Raw genomic sequence first — 18,685 nt, 5'->3', positions numbered from 1 at the left:
AGTCACATTGCCCAAGTTGCATTTCACCCCAAAATCAGACAAGAATAAATATATAATATATGTTTCATTATTTATATACTTGTATTCAGCTAAGAAATAAAGCAAAGTGGACAAAAGTGACAATTAATAGATGTTTCTGGTCTTTTGGCACTTTCAAAGAATTCTAACAAACAGCACAAAATCAACATTATATAAAAAAATATATATATTTTTTAAAAATCTTATATATATATATATATTTATATATATAAATATATAAATATATATATATATATATATATATATATATATATATATATATATATATATATATATATATATATATTTATATATATATATATATATATATATATATATATATATATATTTATAGGCTAGGAATATATTTTCTGTCATTTGATTTTGGGGTGACATTTGGTGAGATTCACTGAGAGAGATTTTAATTTTCAGTTTGATAGTGTTTATGATTATTTTTAAACAGAGCATAATTTCTATGAGTATTTTTAAGGAGAAATAATTCCTGTCTGATGTATCCACTGCATAAAATATTGATTTTATGATGACGTTAGTTCAAGTTAACCAGTAAAATCGTATAAACTTCCTATCAGTAGAAAAATCTTTAGTATCAATGATGAATCATGGATAAATATAGTTCCCTTTATAAAAGCACAGTCTGATTGCTGCAACTAGAGCATTAGCAGGGGTGTACCAGAAACTGACCTGAACGACAAGATCCCCCATGATGCAGTGCTTCCATCCCCAGGCTTTAACACGCACAGCTTAGTAGATTTTGAGCTGATGCCTGGGCTGACAGCAGCACTTTTCAAGCACCTGCAGATCACACCGCTATGATCTCCAAATCTGCAAGGTATCACAAAGTAGCAGAAGGGGGGAGATTTGAATTGTCTTTTTAGCAGCTGTGTACTTGTGTCCATTCTGTGTGATGTTTCCCTTGTGATGTAATGAAAGTGTCATCTGTTTGTAACAGTTTAAACGAGTTCATTACTTACATGGCAGCATTTATAAATAATGTACATAAATGTAAACCCTTTATATTATAAGCACATCTGTAGTTTGTATATTGTAAATAGTCAGATGATGTTTAGTCTGATGATTAAAACTTAATAATTTTTAAAAATGCTTTTTAAAAAGCCAGTTTATGTCTTTATTTTCTTTATTCTCAGTATCGAGTACATTGCTGGCAGTTAATGTACTGTAAACAATGTTCAAATAAAATAAAATAAAGAATAAATAATATTCAGTCATTCTTGATTCAGTCTACAGCTGTATTTCTCATATTCATGTGTTTATTTGGTGTGTCTGTGGCTCAAAGGGGAGTTGAATGATCTGTTTACGTGTCATAGATCTATCTAAAGCAACCTTGCAGGTTGAGATGAGGTGTCTATTTCAAGGGCACATTGGTCTGAAAGCAGTTCCGGTGAGCAAACCTACAGATCTTCTCTTCCTCCCTCAGCAGCTGTCTCTTTTCCTTCCTGCTGATTGTTCACTTAAGTGTAAAGCTGTTTATGTCAAAACAGAATCTTGCTTTGAAGCAGCAGTTTCCTGAAAATGTTCACATGGTTTGTGTTTCCTCCTCACAAGAAAATGTGCAGATAATATTTGAATTCATTCGATTTGACAGACATGCTGAATTCCAGAAATATACTAAAGTTGAATGTACATTAATACAGCTTTTAAAATAGAGGCACTTTATTGGCACAATGAAAAACCTTTAGAACCCATGGAACTTTTCTATTGGACAAAAAGTTATTTATAAGTTCTATCTTTAGATTATTTAATTGTTTTCAGACTGATACAAAAAAAGTTCTTGAAACAACGATTCACTGAAAGGTTCTTTCAGAATCAAAATGTTTCTTCTGTTGCATATTGCTGAAATTGCTCCAATTTATCTAAATTAGTTTCCCTATAATGCTGTTTGTCTGCGTGTGTTATCCAATTATAATCTGATTTCGAGTTGCAAAATAATTGAGAGTAGCCTACTGTCTTTCTATCTTGAGTTTAGAAATAAAGACTTAAGATGCAAATTAAACAGATATTAAACTCAATTGTTACCGGTTAACTTTTTGAATAACTGTTAAACAGGCTAAATGGAATTTAAACTAGTGTCTAAAGTATAAAGTACGACTACTTTCAGACACACGGGGGCGGTATAAACACAGATAGGTCTAGCTCTGTCCTAATGTTGTTTGCTCTAGCTAGTCCAACGAAGGAAATGCACTCCATGTGGAAAAATCAATGCGAGCTATTACTTTAAACAAGGTTTTATCTCCTGCCTAAGCGCAAATCATACAGAACACATGCTGAAATCAGTGCGTCAATATTGACATAAGTCTCAACGAAATACATTTCTAAAAGAGGCCCTAAAGAATGTCATTTGTCACCACTGAAGGGCAAACAAGAGAAAGTCAGCTGTACTACACCCACACACACACACACACACACACACACACACACACACACACACAAGCCATTCTGTGTAAAGAAACATATCAATACATATATAATACAATATATTATATAACCAAAAATAGTTGTTCTTATAATAATTAATAGCCTACAAATAAATAAACAACCCACTAAATTTATAAAAAGAGAGTTTAAATGAATTTATAAAATACAATAAATATTATTTTTTTTAACTTTTCTGTAATTAATTAGCTGTTATTTTGTTATTTATTTAGCTATTCAAGGTATTTCGGGGGTAGATACTTGCTATTTTCTTTTAAGTCGAATACTGCGGAAAAACTACATTTCCCATGAGCGTCGGCGGCGGACCAATCAGAGAGGAGCTGGCTGGCAACGCGTGAGGAGCCCAACAGTTCTGAACTGTCTTCTGCTGTGTGTGCCAGAGAGAGAGCAACTTCTCAGCAGACTGGGGTGTGGCGGCTGTGAAAACACTGAAGGAAATCAGAGAGCGCTCAACGTTAGCTAACTAACGGCGTATAATATCCAAAACCCTCGACGATCAGTGAACGGACTTAAGCGAGGAAGAAAACAGCGGGGATTTTTGCATTTTCAGATTCTTTCAGCTTCTCGTCGCCCATTATCGATCTCATCGTCCAGTGTGCTTTTTAAAAACCTGAGCACAAGGGGTTGATCTCAACTTTTTTTTTTTTAAAACAAACTTTTTGGATCTGTGGATATGAGTTTTTCTCCCTCCCTGTCCGCGTGATGTAAAAGTCCAACGTTACTTGTTAACGTGAAGTTACTTGGTTTCTCTTGGGAGCCTTTAACGTCAAAACATTCCAGGTGTTGTCCTAATCTGAGTGTAATCTTCAATATATACATTACATTTTTTTTGTCCAATCCCAAAACGTCTTTTAAAAGATTTTTCGGACGTATAAAACGTCACTTTTGGATCTAACGTTACTAGTCTTTTAAAGACATTTCCCGTCCTTGGACTTGCGACAGGCTTTTTTTTTTCAAAGCCAAAAGAGGAAGTTAGTCACGGAAGACTATTAAAAAAAAAAAAAACTCCAGTCGCTTTGAAAGGGTTATACCTTTTCGTTTTTTCTTCTTAATCTACACTCATAAATCCGTCGCCCTGAAGCGCGCACTCGGGACCATGGGCTGTACCGTGAGCCAGGAAGATAAAGCCGCGGCGGAGCGGTCCAAGATGATTGACAGGAATCTGCGCGAGGACGGAGAGAAAGCCGCCAAAGAAGTGAAACTGCTGCTGTTGGGTGAGTGACGGATCTCAGATAACGGTCAGCGACTCGATGCTGCTGTAAAATATCACGTTTCTAAGCACTCTGTCACGCCGTAAAGTCTCTGATTGACTGAGGAGCTCGTTTAAAACGTTTCTGAGGCAGAAAGGAAGACAATCTTGCGAAGTTTGAGGGCAAGTTTCTAGGTAACTAAAGCATGTGTGTCAGGTTTCCTCAGGTGTGGCCTGCGAGAAACTGTCAACGGATTTGAAGAAAAAACGACAACTAAGATTACTTTGTTACTTGTTTAGCCGTTTAAGTGGCACACACTTCACTAGTTTTTTTTCTTTTTTTTTTTTTACTCCTTCCAGTTATTATTAGTTTTTACTCATAAACTTGTCATCTGAGAAGCTTAGTTACCCAATAAGCTGTGTGTGTGTGTTAACGTTAAATATGACACTCATTTTTAACACTCAGCACGTTAGTGTTATTGCTTCAGAAGGTTACCAGGTACTTTTAGTATTCATGGCTATTGACTATTCCACGCCTCAAATGGAAGAATGAAATTTATGTAACAAGCCAGAAATGTAAAAAATAAAAATAATAATGAAATATTAATCTTCAAAGTAGCCACCCTTATTTAAATTATATTTACATACACGTTTCACAAATGCTTTTATAGAAGGGACTTACATTGCATTCAAGGTATATATTTACATTTTTATCAGTTCTTCCTCTTCCTGGGAATTGAACCTTTGACCTTGGTGTTGCTTAGGCCGTGCTCTGCTCAGTGCTCTTTGAGCCATAGTTCCTTCATGTGGTGCATACTGAAGGATGTATGTTGGGAACATGTTGTTTGTTTCTTCGATATTGGGTACAAACATCCATTTTAAGGATTGGATTTAGATCAAAATCCTGAAAAACAAATTGACTCTGCCCAAACTTTTACTGAGTGGTGCATTTGCAAAGCTTTCCCAATCACAGAGAAACAGCAGTATGTAGATGTGGAAATTGGTTATTTCAGTGTGACTTTAAGGGGAGAGGTTGAAGGAATGTTTTGACAGTGCCTGTGATCTCTCTCAACATCTCTTGTGGTGCAGCATGGCCACACACACTCACACTCAGCGTGCACTTTGGCCTGGCCTGAACTGTTTTAACAGAAATGCAGGAATTCTGTGGGGGGAATGTTTTCAGAAAGGCTTAGAGCCCAAACAGAAGCCTGGAACATCTACCCTGAGCCAAAGAAAGTGTTGGAAGTAGATTTTTGGCAGGGGTTGTTGTGTGTTGTACCTCTTTGCATGTTTGTTAAGGACTCTTGCTGAGAAATGAAATACTTGACGTGGAGCTTTTTATGAAGCGTTCTAAAGCCTTTTGAATTTTATTTTATGAAAGCAGAAAATTGCTTTGGCGTACCACTGAGTTGACTTTTAAAAGCATATGTGAGGGAGACTATGTCGAGCCCAGCAGTTTTTGGACTTACACAGTCATTTTGTTTGTTTTCCCCTCCTTCACATTTAAATGTCAAACACAATCTGTTAGTTATCTTTCAAAATTATGTTTGTGGCAGGTGAATTTGAAGAGTTTAACAGCCATGGATATTTTGCCATTTGTATAAATGTATTTTTGTCCCACCGGCAAATTGAAACTACTTTGTTTTTCCTTCCATATGTATGATAAACATCTTCAGCGTCATATAGAAGATGATCCAATTTCAATGCCGTCATGATTTTACTTTGGTGTCTTTGTGTTATGGAGAACCTTATAATATCATATATAAACGTATGACAGTAACATTCCCAATGGTAACAAATTTACCAATTTGAGTATTACATTTACACCATGGTTTTAATATTTCAGTCAACTTGCAGGACACACCTACTCGATTAAGTAACTGTGAACAATCCTGATAATGTTTCTCCTGTCAGTAACTAATTCTAGGTTTCAGTGGGCTGTGCTCTTATAGCAGACGTGGAGAGTAAACACTAGGTTAGGGATTTGACTCACTGTCTGAGGAGGTTTAAATGACGCACATATAGACAAGTAACTCATTACTTTTAAATGGGAAGTGACAACTGAATTTTACATACATAGTCTAATTCCCCCAAATCACCACTAGTTTCTCAAAAACGATTATATCTTTACCCCCAAAACTTTTTCTAATGCCAGGAAAAGTAGGTTGCTTTTGGAAAAGGCATGGTCTGTATCATACGGGCTGATGTCTTAACCTCTATTCCACCCTCTGGTCTTTCCAAACTCAAACATTTGGTTCAGAGGGGAGTGTTGCATGGATGCATGATGGACTATTTTTAGCTTGAGGCAGATGTAGGGAAAAGTTGTATTTCCAGGCTCCCAGAACTCTGAGTGAAGGCCTTAGAGAAAGTTTGAGACCTTTAACTTTACCTCTTCTAAACGTCTTTCTGAAACTCCATCAGCGATAAGCTGGGGCAGACTTTTTCTATGTTTTTCTTCCTCTTAATTCCAAGAATGGATCTTTAGCTGGGCTTACCCTTTAGGTTTTCTGAACTTTGTTCAAAATTAATCTTCCACAGTGAATTCCAGTGCATTGCTGTGTATTTATTGTAGTCCTGGATTGTTCTAACTGCTTTTGTTTTTTTCTGACTTTGCTGACAGAGGGAAATATTGTTTTTTTCTGTCTACGTACTCATCACCATTGATACACGTACAAGTCTGAACATCTCCATACCATTGCTTTCAGCATGAGTGTACTTGAAATCCTTTCGTTCTTGGTTGAATTCATGAAACAACATGTTAAAGGAATACTGTTTCATGTTTTAATTAATTTGGTAAATTGTTTTCAGAGTTTCTGTGCTGTAGCCAATAATTTAACTCTTATCAAATGCCAAACAGTCCAGGCAGAATATAGTCAAGCGTGTGTATGCATCTTTGATGCTTCCTTGAACCCATTTAACAGGTTTGACAGAACCTGTTGAACTGATTTGTGCTTTTGCCTCTTTGCTTTAGCCATTGGGCTTAATAGCATTGATGGTGATAAATGGAGCGAGAATAACTCCCAGAGCACAATCGCTCATCTTGTGTGCTCTGTTTTTTTTTTTTTTTCACACTCTTACTGTACTGACAGATAAATGCCGATAGGCATTTGGCAAAAGGCCTCTAGAACAAACAAACCAACACGAAAACCCATTAAGGGCCTTTTGGACTGGACAGATGACTGAAACTGCCACTGTTACACTCTCCTGTCAGCGTGGTTGTAATGGTCCTTTACCACATGGAAATCACGCTTTGCATGTGCACACCTTATTTGCTTTCTCTGTTAATCGTTTAGTGGAAAAGGCCGGAAGGTCCGTTTAGGATTCCGCTGTAATCCTGTCACAGGTCTAAAGATATGCCTGTCTGTCTATTTATGTATCCTTTTTCAGATTTTTTGTGTTAGATGGTGTATAGTTATAATATAAGTTAGGTTTGAAAGTCTCCGCTGTATGATTATAGGTAATTGCAGGCTATGTGTGGACATGGGTGTGTGTGTGTGTGTGTGTGTGTGTGTGCGATCTCTTACTACTACTGACAAGGCTGTGTCTGCTTCTTCTTTTGTCTTTAGTAGTAGTGAGAGGAATTCCCCAGCCCTGCTTTTCTACTCTGCATAAGACATTGCGAGGGGTTTGGGTTTTATTTTCTTATATTTACTTTGGAGCTTTCAGGCTTTAAATCTGTCTTATGGCAGATCTCTTCTGTGGTTCGATGAAATGCTGACCAGATGATCATGATATTAACAGTAATGACAAGTAGGGGGCCATGGTCTAATCATTAGTGCATTAGTGCAAACTCTGCACAGGGTAGATTGTATTGTATTGTATAGGGTGTGTTTGAAGTTAAAGAACAGAAAGTAAATTTAAATAAAATTTGTTTATTGAAAATGGCATGATAGATCTGATTATTGGACTAGTGAGTTGATATGCATGACATAGTTAAAGGTTTGTTCATTAGAATTTTTCGTAATATGTTTTCATCTAATATATATTTTGTTTTATTCAACTTCATTTTTTTAAACTCACTTTGTCAGATGACAGGTAATAAAATAACATTTTGCATAAAATCTCTTGGGCCTATTTGTGCTAGTATGCACCTGCATGCCAAGCAATGTAGTTTTCATGTATTTTATCATGCTCTCTGGTCACCCTATCTGCCAAAGGCTTGAAAGGAACACAGTTAGATAACTAGATTAAAATGAGATGCAAGACAAATAGTTTACAGAGTTTGGTAAACTTTTCCTAACTGATCTTGTTAGTTGTGTGTTTGGAGGTTGATCATTAAGCTAATGTGAAAAATGGCCTTATAATGCCCTTCTTGCCAGTTTGCATGCTCTAATGAGCAGTGCATTTCAGATTGATGAAATCAAACTGCATCTGTCCTCAAAAGTTTTTTTTTTTTTTATGTCAGTTGAGCTCAATGATCCGTCACGTTGTTCTCAACTATTTCCTTAACGCAAGGTCAAAACATTGTCCCTGTTGCTCCAGAAGGGTTTTGTTCTCACACATACATATTGTATTGCATTATTTTTGCTTTAAAAAAAAAAACGTTTCTGTAACTTGTCGAGAAGTCAAAAGCATCCATTGTGGTTACAAAGGACTAGCGCATTGCTGAACTTATTCAACATTAACCATGGGGCAGTTAAGTGTGAGACTTACTTAGAAAGTCTACTGGATTCCTAGAAGTTGCTCACTGGAGGTCATAGGTTTTGTTTAATGTATCCTTTATACAGTGACTTCATGCGTGGCCCAACTTTTTAAGTGATCCGTTTGGTACCTAAATATATTTTGACAACTTGTGGAAAAACCTTGACTGGTTTTGGATGTAATAAGATTGAATGATATATTAAAGGGGCTTTGCTCCTTGTTTTTACTTGGCTTACAATCAGTAAGCCAAATTGCTTAAATAGTTTTTACTTTCTTTAAATTTGATTAATCTCAGCCACTAAATTACTGAAACCTGAAATATATATATCAGTCAGACTCAGCCTCATGTCATTATAAACCCGTATGACTTTTTTTTTTGAAAGATGATGTTTGGTACCAAACACCAAGTAATTTATGTACCTTATATGTGCACTACATTACAAATCTTTTGAAGTCATAACTACATTAGTGTTGTACGAATGTCAGGCTGAAATAAATTTTATTCACTGAAAGTATTACTTTCTGCCACTGCTCTCGAATCTCACTTGCATTTGATTCCTTTTAAATATCGTGGCAGCTTGACAATAGTGACTTTAAAATAGTTTTTACTTGTAAATTTATATATTTGATTAGTTTGTAAGTGGTAGTTTAATGGCAGTATGATGTTGATGACCAATTTGGTGCTAAATTAGAATGGACTCAAACACCAGTAAGATTGCCATCAATCATCGAATCATTGACGTCAAACCTTGTGTACAATCTTGACCAGGTTTATTTGAATGGACTTGAATACAAATGACATGAGTGTGTGTGTGTAAACAATGACAGCATTTCCATTTCCAGCATTTATGGGGTTTTGTATCAACACACTAAGAAATCAATGTTTATCAAACTCATTGTGTGCATGAATCATCTAGGCCTATGTGCTCAGATTTTATTCCCTCACGCCCCTAAAATCAGGCACATTCTTTCCACATCCATGATAGAAAACAATAGTGTTAATGGTAATGACGAGTTCTACAGTCAAGCAGACTCTTGAAAAGCCTACTGGGATTTTTTTTTCTGATCTTTTTAGTGACTGATTTGATACAATTCTTTTTTTGCTATTTGCTCTAGTGCTTCCCACAGGTCTGAAATATACTTACGTTGGTAGATCCTGGTCCCCCCGGCAACAAAAATGGTCTGCTATATGTTAGGAGTGCTCCAATCAGGAATTTTGAGGCCGAAGAATTTGCCTCGATCATTTTTCGTAATCGAGTTACTCGAGGGATCGTTTCAGCCCTAGAGGAGTGGCATCTTTTAGACATTTTTCAAGATTACATTATCTCACCTAAATGTTTGATCATGCAGTGCATTTTTGGTTTTAGTGTTGTCACGGTACCAAAATTTCAGTATTCGGTACTGATAACAGTGAAAATCCACCCATCTCTGTTCCAATTTCGGTACCAAAGCAAAACACAAAAATATGCTAATTAAAAAACAAAAACAAAAACTTTTTATCACCAAAACTAAAACCAATGCCATTCTTTATACTTATTTATAATTGTGTTTAAAGTTTTTCTACAAGTAATATAATTATGAAAAACAGTAAACAAGTTTCACCCAATTTTTATCTGTCTTGTAATTAATTAAATTTAAACAATACATTTTTTGGTAAATAAAGGGGATTTGCTATTAAAATGAAAACATGGAAAAAATTAGTGTTGTCAAAAGACCCGGTACTTCTGTATCAACTCGGTATTAAAAAAATGAAAATGTGACGGTACCAGTTTTCTTTAAGTACCAGTCGTACCGAGGACCCGGTCAACCCAGTTCTTGACGCATACAACGCTATGATTTACGCGAAGCAGAAAACGCGGACAGAAATGAGGGAACTAATTGGTAAAAACAAAGCTGCTGGCGAATAAACGGCTCCGGTCAGCCTCATTTAGTAAAACGGTGTAAATATATGTCTTTGAGCATTTTACAAAGCTGCTTCCAAAGTCAGAACAATAACATGAGAAAGAGTTACTTTACTTAGTCTCGTGTAGCCTGATCAAACTGATGATAGAAGAGCCCAGGTTAAGTCTTTGTGTGGACTTGTCTCCTAGGGTTTGAGAAGTGGAAACTGCCTCTAGCCCGATAGTTATGTCCATCTGGCTTCATTTTACACCAGGACCAGAGCTTGCTCGCTGTCTCTCGCTTTGGTCTGCTCATCTCTAAGTGGGAAAACAGCGCTCTGCCACATTGCTGTAAGAGCAATGAGAACGTTGGCATAGATGTGCGAGGTGGCCGGAAATTAAGGGGGAGATCACGGACACTGGCCCAGCCATCTGTTTGTGTAAGGCAAGGTGGCGTTGACATTGTTCAGGCTTGCTTATTGCCAATTTGCTGACATGAAAAATGTCAGATAAATGTGCAGCACATTATATTTTCCTTTCACTGCAGGAAGTTGGAGCTATATGAGATAGAACAAGTTGTTTATGTTTTTAAACAGTCCAGTATGAGCCTGCCATTCTGTAAACGAACGTCTACGTGAGTGCATCACTGAGCGTCTATTCGCTTCACTGAACTGTCTCGCTTCGGCTGTGAGGAGAGAGTGAGAGAAAGAGGACTCTTTGTTTACTTCAATCTGACCCATAAGAACCAGCAACGTGCAGCTATTATTAACTTTGATGACTGGGAAAGCACATAGGAGGGAAAAACTGCTTTTTCAAGGTTTTTTTGCCAGAGGTTGCTGAAAATGTACTGAACAGGAGTTCATAACCTCTTACATTATCAGGAAGGTGAAAGGTCATCTCTTTAGTGGGTTCACTTTGACCATTTTAACTCAGGAAATGGCCATCAGATTGCATTTTATCCTACGTATCAGGGCTCTCGACTAACTTTTTGCACTGGTTGCAATAGTATGCTGGAGCACTTTTTTCTTCAGTCAGACTGTAAAATCACAAGACTGATTGACGTCAAAATATTTCAATTTATTGAAGGACCAAATTTTTATTTAATTGAACTCCAAAAGATTAATCTAATACCAGAGATTCAATCAAATAGACTTGATTAGTATGGCAGAGGACAATATTATTAGTTGTTTGCCTTTGTGCCAATTTTCATGATATACTACCATAAACATTGCCTCAGTAGTTTTTTAGGAACTGCTCTGTTTATTACAATTTGTAATTTAGCCACAGATTTCTCCCTTTTCTGAATGCGATGAGTTTGTTAAACTATGCTCTCTCCTTGACGGTTAATAAGAGTGAGACAGCGAGGTGATGCTGCACTGGCAGGTCTAAGTTTTTTGGGCTGCTGGGCATAAAGAGGTGGTGCCAGTCGCTTGGGAGAAGAAAGATCAGCCAGCTCAGTCTCAGAGGTGCCGGGTGGAGGGAGTGTAAATGAAAAACAATGAAACTCCCATTTCCTTTTCAGCCTATTGCTCGCCTACACTGGCCCACTAATCTTTGCGTCTGTGCTTGCAGAGTGATGCACAAAAGCAAGATGTTCATTAGGGAAAACACTTAAATGAAAGCTCTCGCTGTACCTGCATTAGCATGCTCTAGATTTAATGGTCGACTGGTTGGGATTAGTGAGGTTAACTAGTTTACCTGTCTTTTTTTTTTTTTGTCCTATTCTGTCATTTTCTATTAATCTGTGTTTATAAATATGACGGGCATAATAACACTGGGCCTCTTTTGACTGACAACTACCCAACAGCTTGTTGATTATGGATACATGTAGTTCTGCATATCCTTGCTTTGGATTTATTTTGTTGTCTCCAGTATTCTGGATTAGCATTGTAGCGAGATCCAATTTCCAGGTCCAAGTGGCCATGCTGTGCCTGATTCCTTTTATACATTCAGTCCTGTCCCCATCGCTGATGTTCAGCCCTAATTTGTATAATGTCTTTCTTTCACTTTTGATTTAATGGCTGCTCAACAGGCACAACTTGTGCTTGTGCCTCTCGCTTGGCTCTTTTCCCCTCATTTGGCCAATTCAGCTGTTCAAGTCACTTTGATTTTAATTATCACAGAGAGTCTGGAGCTTGTACATGGCCACATAATGGCCACTAACAGTAGCCCTGATTTCCAAATGTTTTATTTTTGGTGACATGGCTAACATTTGTTATATTTATCCAGATTCCTGGAGGTAGACCAGAAGCTGTATATAGAATCTTTATAGCACTCTCAACCACAAAGCCATATGCTGTCTCTCAACCAGTTTTTAAAAGCTGGTGTTTTGGTGCTGGAAGAATGATGTCGTTTCCTGCCCCCCCAAACCTCTTTTGGCCGATCTCAGCTAGTGCTGAGACTTCGGTTGGTGCTATCCCTTTGTTCATTCAGAACTGGAAGCTAACACACCTATCCTGTTGAACATTTCACACTCATTCAGGGGGAAAATTTTCAAGTGCTTCCTTTAAATGGCCCACACTTTTAAGAAAAAAAAAAGCCTAATGGAAAATCCACCTCGAAAAGTATCATTACAGATCCTAGCTTTGTACCTTGCCATATAATTATATCCAGATATCAGTTGAAGAGTGCGCTACTGCTGTATACGATAATTCATTTTTTTCTGAGTTTGTTTACACTTGTAGTTTGGTTGTATTGGTAAATTATACACTTAGTCCTGGTTCTTTTAGTATCATTTTTAAAACCAAATCTAAAGATACTAAACTAAAAGCACAAGGATAGTCACAACCTGATTGCACATTTTCAATATGGTTTTGACATCTGCATCAAACTGAAATAAGCAACATGTCTCCTATGATGAAAAGAAAGGGAATGAACATTTTGTGCTTTTTAGGGATTCTTTTTGTGACATCACAGTAGTTTAGTGAACTAGTTTTCTAGTGAACACTAGTTTAGTGAACACCAAGGTTTGGATGGCTGTGTTCGCACTTACTCAAATTATTCCTTGTGTTTTTTAATTCAACCAAACCTGCCTAGTGTAAACCAAATCCAAAGCAGTGGTTTATTAGTATTTCAGTCCTTACATTGATTTCCTTGAATTTTAATGCAAGCATTAATGCTACCAGGAAGTTGGTTTTATAATATATGGTTTTATAATTAATTTTATAATTAAACTTTTGGTTTACCATGGAGTTGTGCTTGAAAGTTGGCCAAATGCCGGAGAGAGACTGTCCACATCCGCAAATGAGAGTGATACTGCAGTATCAGTTTCAATTTCTCTCGTGTGGCTTGCTACACTTTTGGTCCAGTGGTCCATCTCATGCAACTGTTTAAAAAAATGCTTTTTTTGAGTTTGAGCTTATTTAGATGACATGTTGTTGTTACATTGGGGGCAGTGTTGCTTGGTCAAATATTGATCTGTATGCTATGGTATAGGTTTGTAAGCAGACAAGAAGAGGAAGTGCTTGAACGTTTATTACCAGACTGGCATGTGCAGTCTTTTTTTGCATGTGCAAAACATTTCACTTCCATCATACTTTTTGTATCTCAACACACACACACTAAATCAAAGCATGTGAGCGTGTTAATGACAGTATGCCAAGATCATGGCCGTTTCTGACACATCTGTAATTATAGCTTTGATTATCACCCTTGGCTTTGTGATGGAGCTCTGCTGACGTAGTGCTCGCAAAGATTCATTCTGCAGGATTAGATGAGCTTTAGGAAGCTGTCTTTGCTGTCTTTGTGATGTGCTACAAATGTGGAATCCTTCCATCGGTTCTCCTGGGAGAGTCTTAACAGAAGCTTCATTTTTTAAAGTTTTGGGGTCTTTTAATATATCTATACAGTAATAGTTTTTTTTTCCAGTTTTAGTTTTAAACATTTTAGTTCATCAGGTTTTGAACTAAATGAAAATGAGGATGGTTTTCTTGGCAACTAGCTGAAATAAAATAAGTTTGAGGTTATTATTTTATTATATTTCAGTTCATATTATGTCAATTATAATTTTTTTTCCAAAAGTTTTTATATAAAACGTTTTGTAAAGACAAGCATCACTTCCTTAGTAAATGTGTAAATCTAGTTGCCATTGTTGTTGCTTGCATAATTCACTTTAATTATATGGTAGAATTAAAAATTCATGCTTGAAAATGATAATATAGCCGTCATGATTCAGATCTGTGTCTGTGGAACAAACATTACAAGGTCTCGCTCTAACAGGGATGATTGAAAGACTTTCTCTGAAAATATTGAAAGAAAAGAGCTTTCAAATGAGTTTGGATACTGCTGAAACAACCACTGTGGTGCCCAAGCAGGTTTAATGAAGCATTTAGTGTGTAATGAAGTGTACACCACCGATCCGCTGTGTTAGGGTGGGAGAGCTTGTGTGTATTTCAGAATGCTGGAATAAAGTTAGCTTTCTCCACAATGAACCTGTCTCTTCTATATCAAACCTGTTCTTGCCTCACATTACATACTCTTTTAACCCAGGGCAGGAGGAAACTGGCAATCATTTTACTAGGGGAAGCACCATTTGAAGTGCTGACTTGCAGTCCTGCCTCAGGCCTCTTCACCAGCTCTCTGAGACTGTTGAGAGCCACTTCATCTACGTTTTTTTTCCAATACAGACAATCCAAAATGTTTAACACAGAAGTTGCAGCAGAGACCTTATTTGTTACAGAGTTACACCACTTCCTGCTTTTAACTTCCTTCTTTAATCCAAGACGTACGGCAGGAGAAACAGCAGTTTGACTCACACTGTGACATACTGACATAACTCATTGGTTTAATGTTTTTTTTTTTTTTTTCAGTTTGTGTGTAGTGTAGGGCTGGGTATTTTCGTTTTTACATCTGGATTAAAACAAATCTGTATTTAAAATCCATTTATTTCCCTTACCGGCTATGAAAACAAAGTTAATGTATGTAAGCCTTTATACTATGTAAAAAAAAAAATTTCAAATCACATTTGATTAAAAAAATGTAACATAACAATCTAGGGCTTTGCAATTAATCGAAATCGCGATTTGAGACGTTGCGATTTGCTAATCGCAAAAGCCTGCGATGTGGACGCAATATTACTCTGTTGCAGAGCATATGCATGCCTTCCAGCCTTGAGTGACAGTCTTACTTACCAATAAAGTGAGGGCACCTCCATTTTCACCAATCAGCTCTGCTCTAGCCAACTGTGTAAATGCCCACCATTAAAGAAAAAAAAAGAAAAAAACGGAAAGCAGGAGAGAGATAGAGTGGGATTATGGCATCTACAGGGACAACGAACAAAAAATATAATTTACAAGAGCTGCGTCACAATGCATATCAAGAGCATCTCTTACTGCATGTTTGCTATTCCCAATTCAGAAGACCGCACACACAGACTATGTCTCCGAATGCTTCTTATACTCGCCCCTCTCTTCCCGACTCGGCGCGAATCCCGCATCATGGACGAGCTGTTCACACTTGCCGCACTCACACAGCCTATTTCGTAACGCTCCGTATAAATATTCGCTCCATGAGCGCATCTGGCAGTATGGATTTCTTGAGACTTTCTGTCTGAGCATATGATGGGCCCAGCCGCTTAAATTACTGCGAAACGAAACTATAAACTATGTCTTACCAGTTTTTAAAGGCCTTCATATGAAGCTTGTCACATGTTGAGATTGGAATAAGCACTTTGTCCGCAGCAGCTCACTCTGTGTCCTCTGCTATATTTTCAGATGCGCTCATATTAAACTACGGTATATCGATATAAATGGTATTGCTTGATATCGAATCGCTTATAAAGAAAATATTGATATATCGTACAAACCCTATATACCACCCAGCCCTAGTGTGTAGGTGGTGGATGATGTGCTTATACGGTGCCACAGATTCGCGAATCTGTGCCCTCTTATCTCGGACAACTGCGGCTGTCATCAGCCTGCCGCTGAGAGCACGATTAGAAGATAGATTAAGTAAGACCTTCATTTCAATGAAGAGAAAATCCCTCAATGTTTGATTAGACAGGAACACATGAGGAAGGATGATAAAGACTGCACTTCTTAAGTACCTAGTGACTCAGGCAGGGTGAATGAATTGCACAAATGAGAACGTTTGAGATGACATGATGGTGGGATTTCAGTTTTTTTTTTTTTTTTTTTTTTTGACTGCTGCTTAAACCTGGATGGTCTTGGCTCAAAAGGGTTTGTTTAAATTAGAGCGTTTTGTGCAGACATTTGATGTCAGAGATTGGTTCAAGACAATTGGTTTTATTTATTTGTGTCAATATATCAGTTCCTGTTTTTGCCTTGGATTAGCTTTGCTGTCATCTAATGTTCACTTAATCTTTCAAAACAAACCTAGCATAATTTATAGGGGAGGGGGGAAAATGTGATTCTTAGACGCATCGCGATCATGCGGACCTGGTTAATTCTGAATCGATTCACAAAAGTCAAAAATAAATGTTCTGTTTCTAAATGTTAATTGATAGCGTGATGTTAACGGAACGGAAAATGCAGAACTCTAACCCCTTATTTAAACTGCACACATCTGCGGCATGTTACGTCTTCGGCAAGGTTTTGTTCCATCCTCCAAGCGTTGCCAACTCGCACCAGAAGCGTTAAGGCCCTTTCACACGTAATGCAGAAAGTGGTGGAATTGCTGAGTGGCTGCTTCTTTTTTCTCATAGTAAACCGGTGTAAACACAAGCATTGACTAGAGTGGCTGCGATCAGCTCCGGTGACCACCACGGAGATATAATACGTCACAGACGTGCGCAGTGTAAATAAGGGGTTACCGATGCATGATGGCAGTGTGTGAAATCAGACCGGCACCTTCTGTGGTAAAAACTATTGTATCAAAGTACTCTGGCTTCTTAGAAGTCGAACAAGAGCCACACTATGCAAGTTGTGTCAAGACAAACTAAAATATTTTGGAAACACAAAAAGGAGAACCCATATTACTGAATATGTTTAAGTCTATATTGATTTACTTCAAGTATGCTGCTACAGGCACATTTCTTTTCCCGCTGGTTCTTTGTAACCTTGTTGTTTAATTTTCCAAATCACTTCCATTTGTTTTATTAATAAAAGGTACAACCTTTTTTTTTTTTTTTTATACCCCCGAATCTATTGGCCCTTTAGCAAACTTCAAAATTGCTATCAGATTTTCATACAATAATTTAATTGTTTTAGACAAAATAGTATAGAATTTTTAAATCAGTGCTTTCCAATGTCATTAGTTTTTAGGTGAATTATATAAGTCTAAAAAGATACCTGTAGGGGGCTCTGGTCTGTCCTAAGCAAAAGAACCAAGTGTTAAAACTTGTGGTGTTCATTTGGCCTAACTAAACTTTGAAGTCCTTTATGCATGATTAAAAAAGATAGTAAGACCTGTTTTTTGGGGGGGAGGAGAAAGTGTGTCGTAAAAGAGAAAATAGGAGGGATTTTAGCCATTCGGGAGAGTGTGTTTGGAGTTGGAAAGGGTGCAGAATGCAGCTGGAGCTAGCCCGCAGTACTGAGGGCTTTGTGATTTGTAATTATGTCGTGCTCCGCAGGCCTGTAGTTTTGTGCCCTGCCACAGAAAGACTCTTTGTGGGGCAGCATAACGTGAGCAGACTGTGAAAACCCTCAGAGAGAGAGAAGTATGGCTGCAGCCCTCAAAGATCCACCCACATAATGAGAGAGAAAGTGAGTGAAAGGTAATTCAGCAGAGAGCCAACCCGTCAAGTTGTCTGAGTCTTTACAATCATCTCAACTCCACTGTGACTTCTCAACTTTAACATTTTGAAGTTTATGCTCGAATGAGATCTGATGGTCTGCCACACATGATATTAATATTATTATTATGACATTGTTCTTAAATGTTTTCTTAAAGGGGGGGTGAAATGCTATTTCATGCATACTGAGTTTTTTACACTGTTAAAGAGTTGGATTCCCATGCTAAACATGGACAAAGTTTCAAAAATTAATTTGTACGTTTGAAGGAGTATTTTTGTTCCCAAAATACTCCTTCCGGTTTGTCACAAGTTTCGGAAAGTTTTTTTCGAGTATGGCTCTGTGTGACGTTGGATGGAGCGGAATTTCCTTATATGGGTGCTAAGAGCGCGTCTGCCGGAAGAGCGCGCGCTCCTGTATAGCAGAGCAATGAGAGGCTGAGCACAGACAATCACTGATCAGAGCGGGAGCATCGCGAAATGTCACAAAAGGAGTGTGTTTTTGGTTGCCAGGGCAAGACAACCCTGCACAGATTACCCCAAAAAAAACAGCATTAAGGGACCAGTGGATGGAGTTTATTTTTACAGAGCATCAACGGAGTTGTGCAAGTGTTTTTGTTTGTTCCCTGCATTTCGAAGATGCTTGTTTTACAAACAAGGCCCAGTTTGAGGACAGATTTTTGTATTGTTTATTTCTTAAGGATGATGCAATCCCAACGAAAAAGGGTCACGATCGTGTGTTGGAACCGCAGGCGGTGAGTAAAACTGCTTAAAATATCTCTGCCTCCTTGTTAGTGA

At 37.5% G+C, this 18,685-nt stretch overlaps 1 protein-coding gene across 1 annotated transcript in view; it reads left to right on the top strand.

The window, feature by feature from the left end:
* Positions 1-2,849: 2,849 nt before the first annotated feature.
* Positions 2,850-18,685, top strand: part of LOC113110925 (guanine nucleotide-binding protein G(i) subunit alpha-2-like) — a 64,642-nt gene continuing 48,806 nt past the window's right edge. Inside the window, exon 1 of the mRNA XM_026275214.1 lies at positions 2,850-3,704. Coding sequence (XP_026130999.1) covers positions 3,587-3,704 — 118 coding nt within the window. The 5' untranslated portion in view covers positions 2,850-3,586. The remainder of the gene's footprint in view (positions 3,705-18,685) is intronic.

Source organism: Carassius auratus, chromosome 11, assembly GCF_003368295.1.
Source record: "Carassius auratus strain Wakin chromosome 11, ASM336829v1, whole genome shotgun sequence".
Taxonomy (NCBI): Eukaryota; Metazoa; Chordata; class Actinopteri; order Cypriniformes; family Cyprinidae; genus Carassius; species Carassius auratus.
Note: the sequence above shows the minus strand (reverse complement) of the source record. Positions and strands in the feature narration are given on the sequence as shown.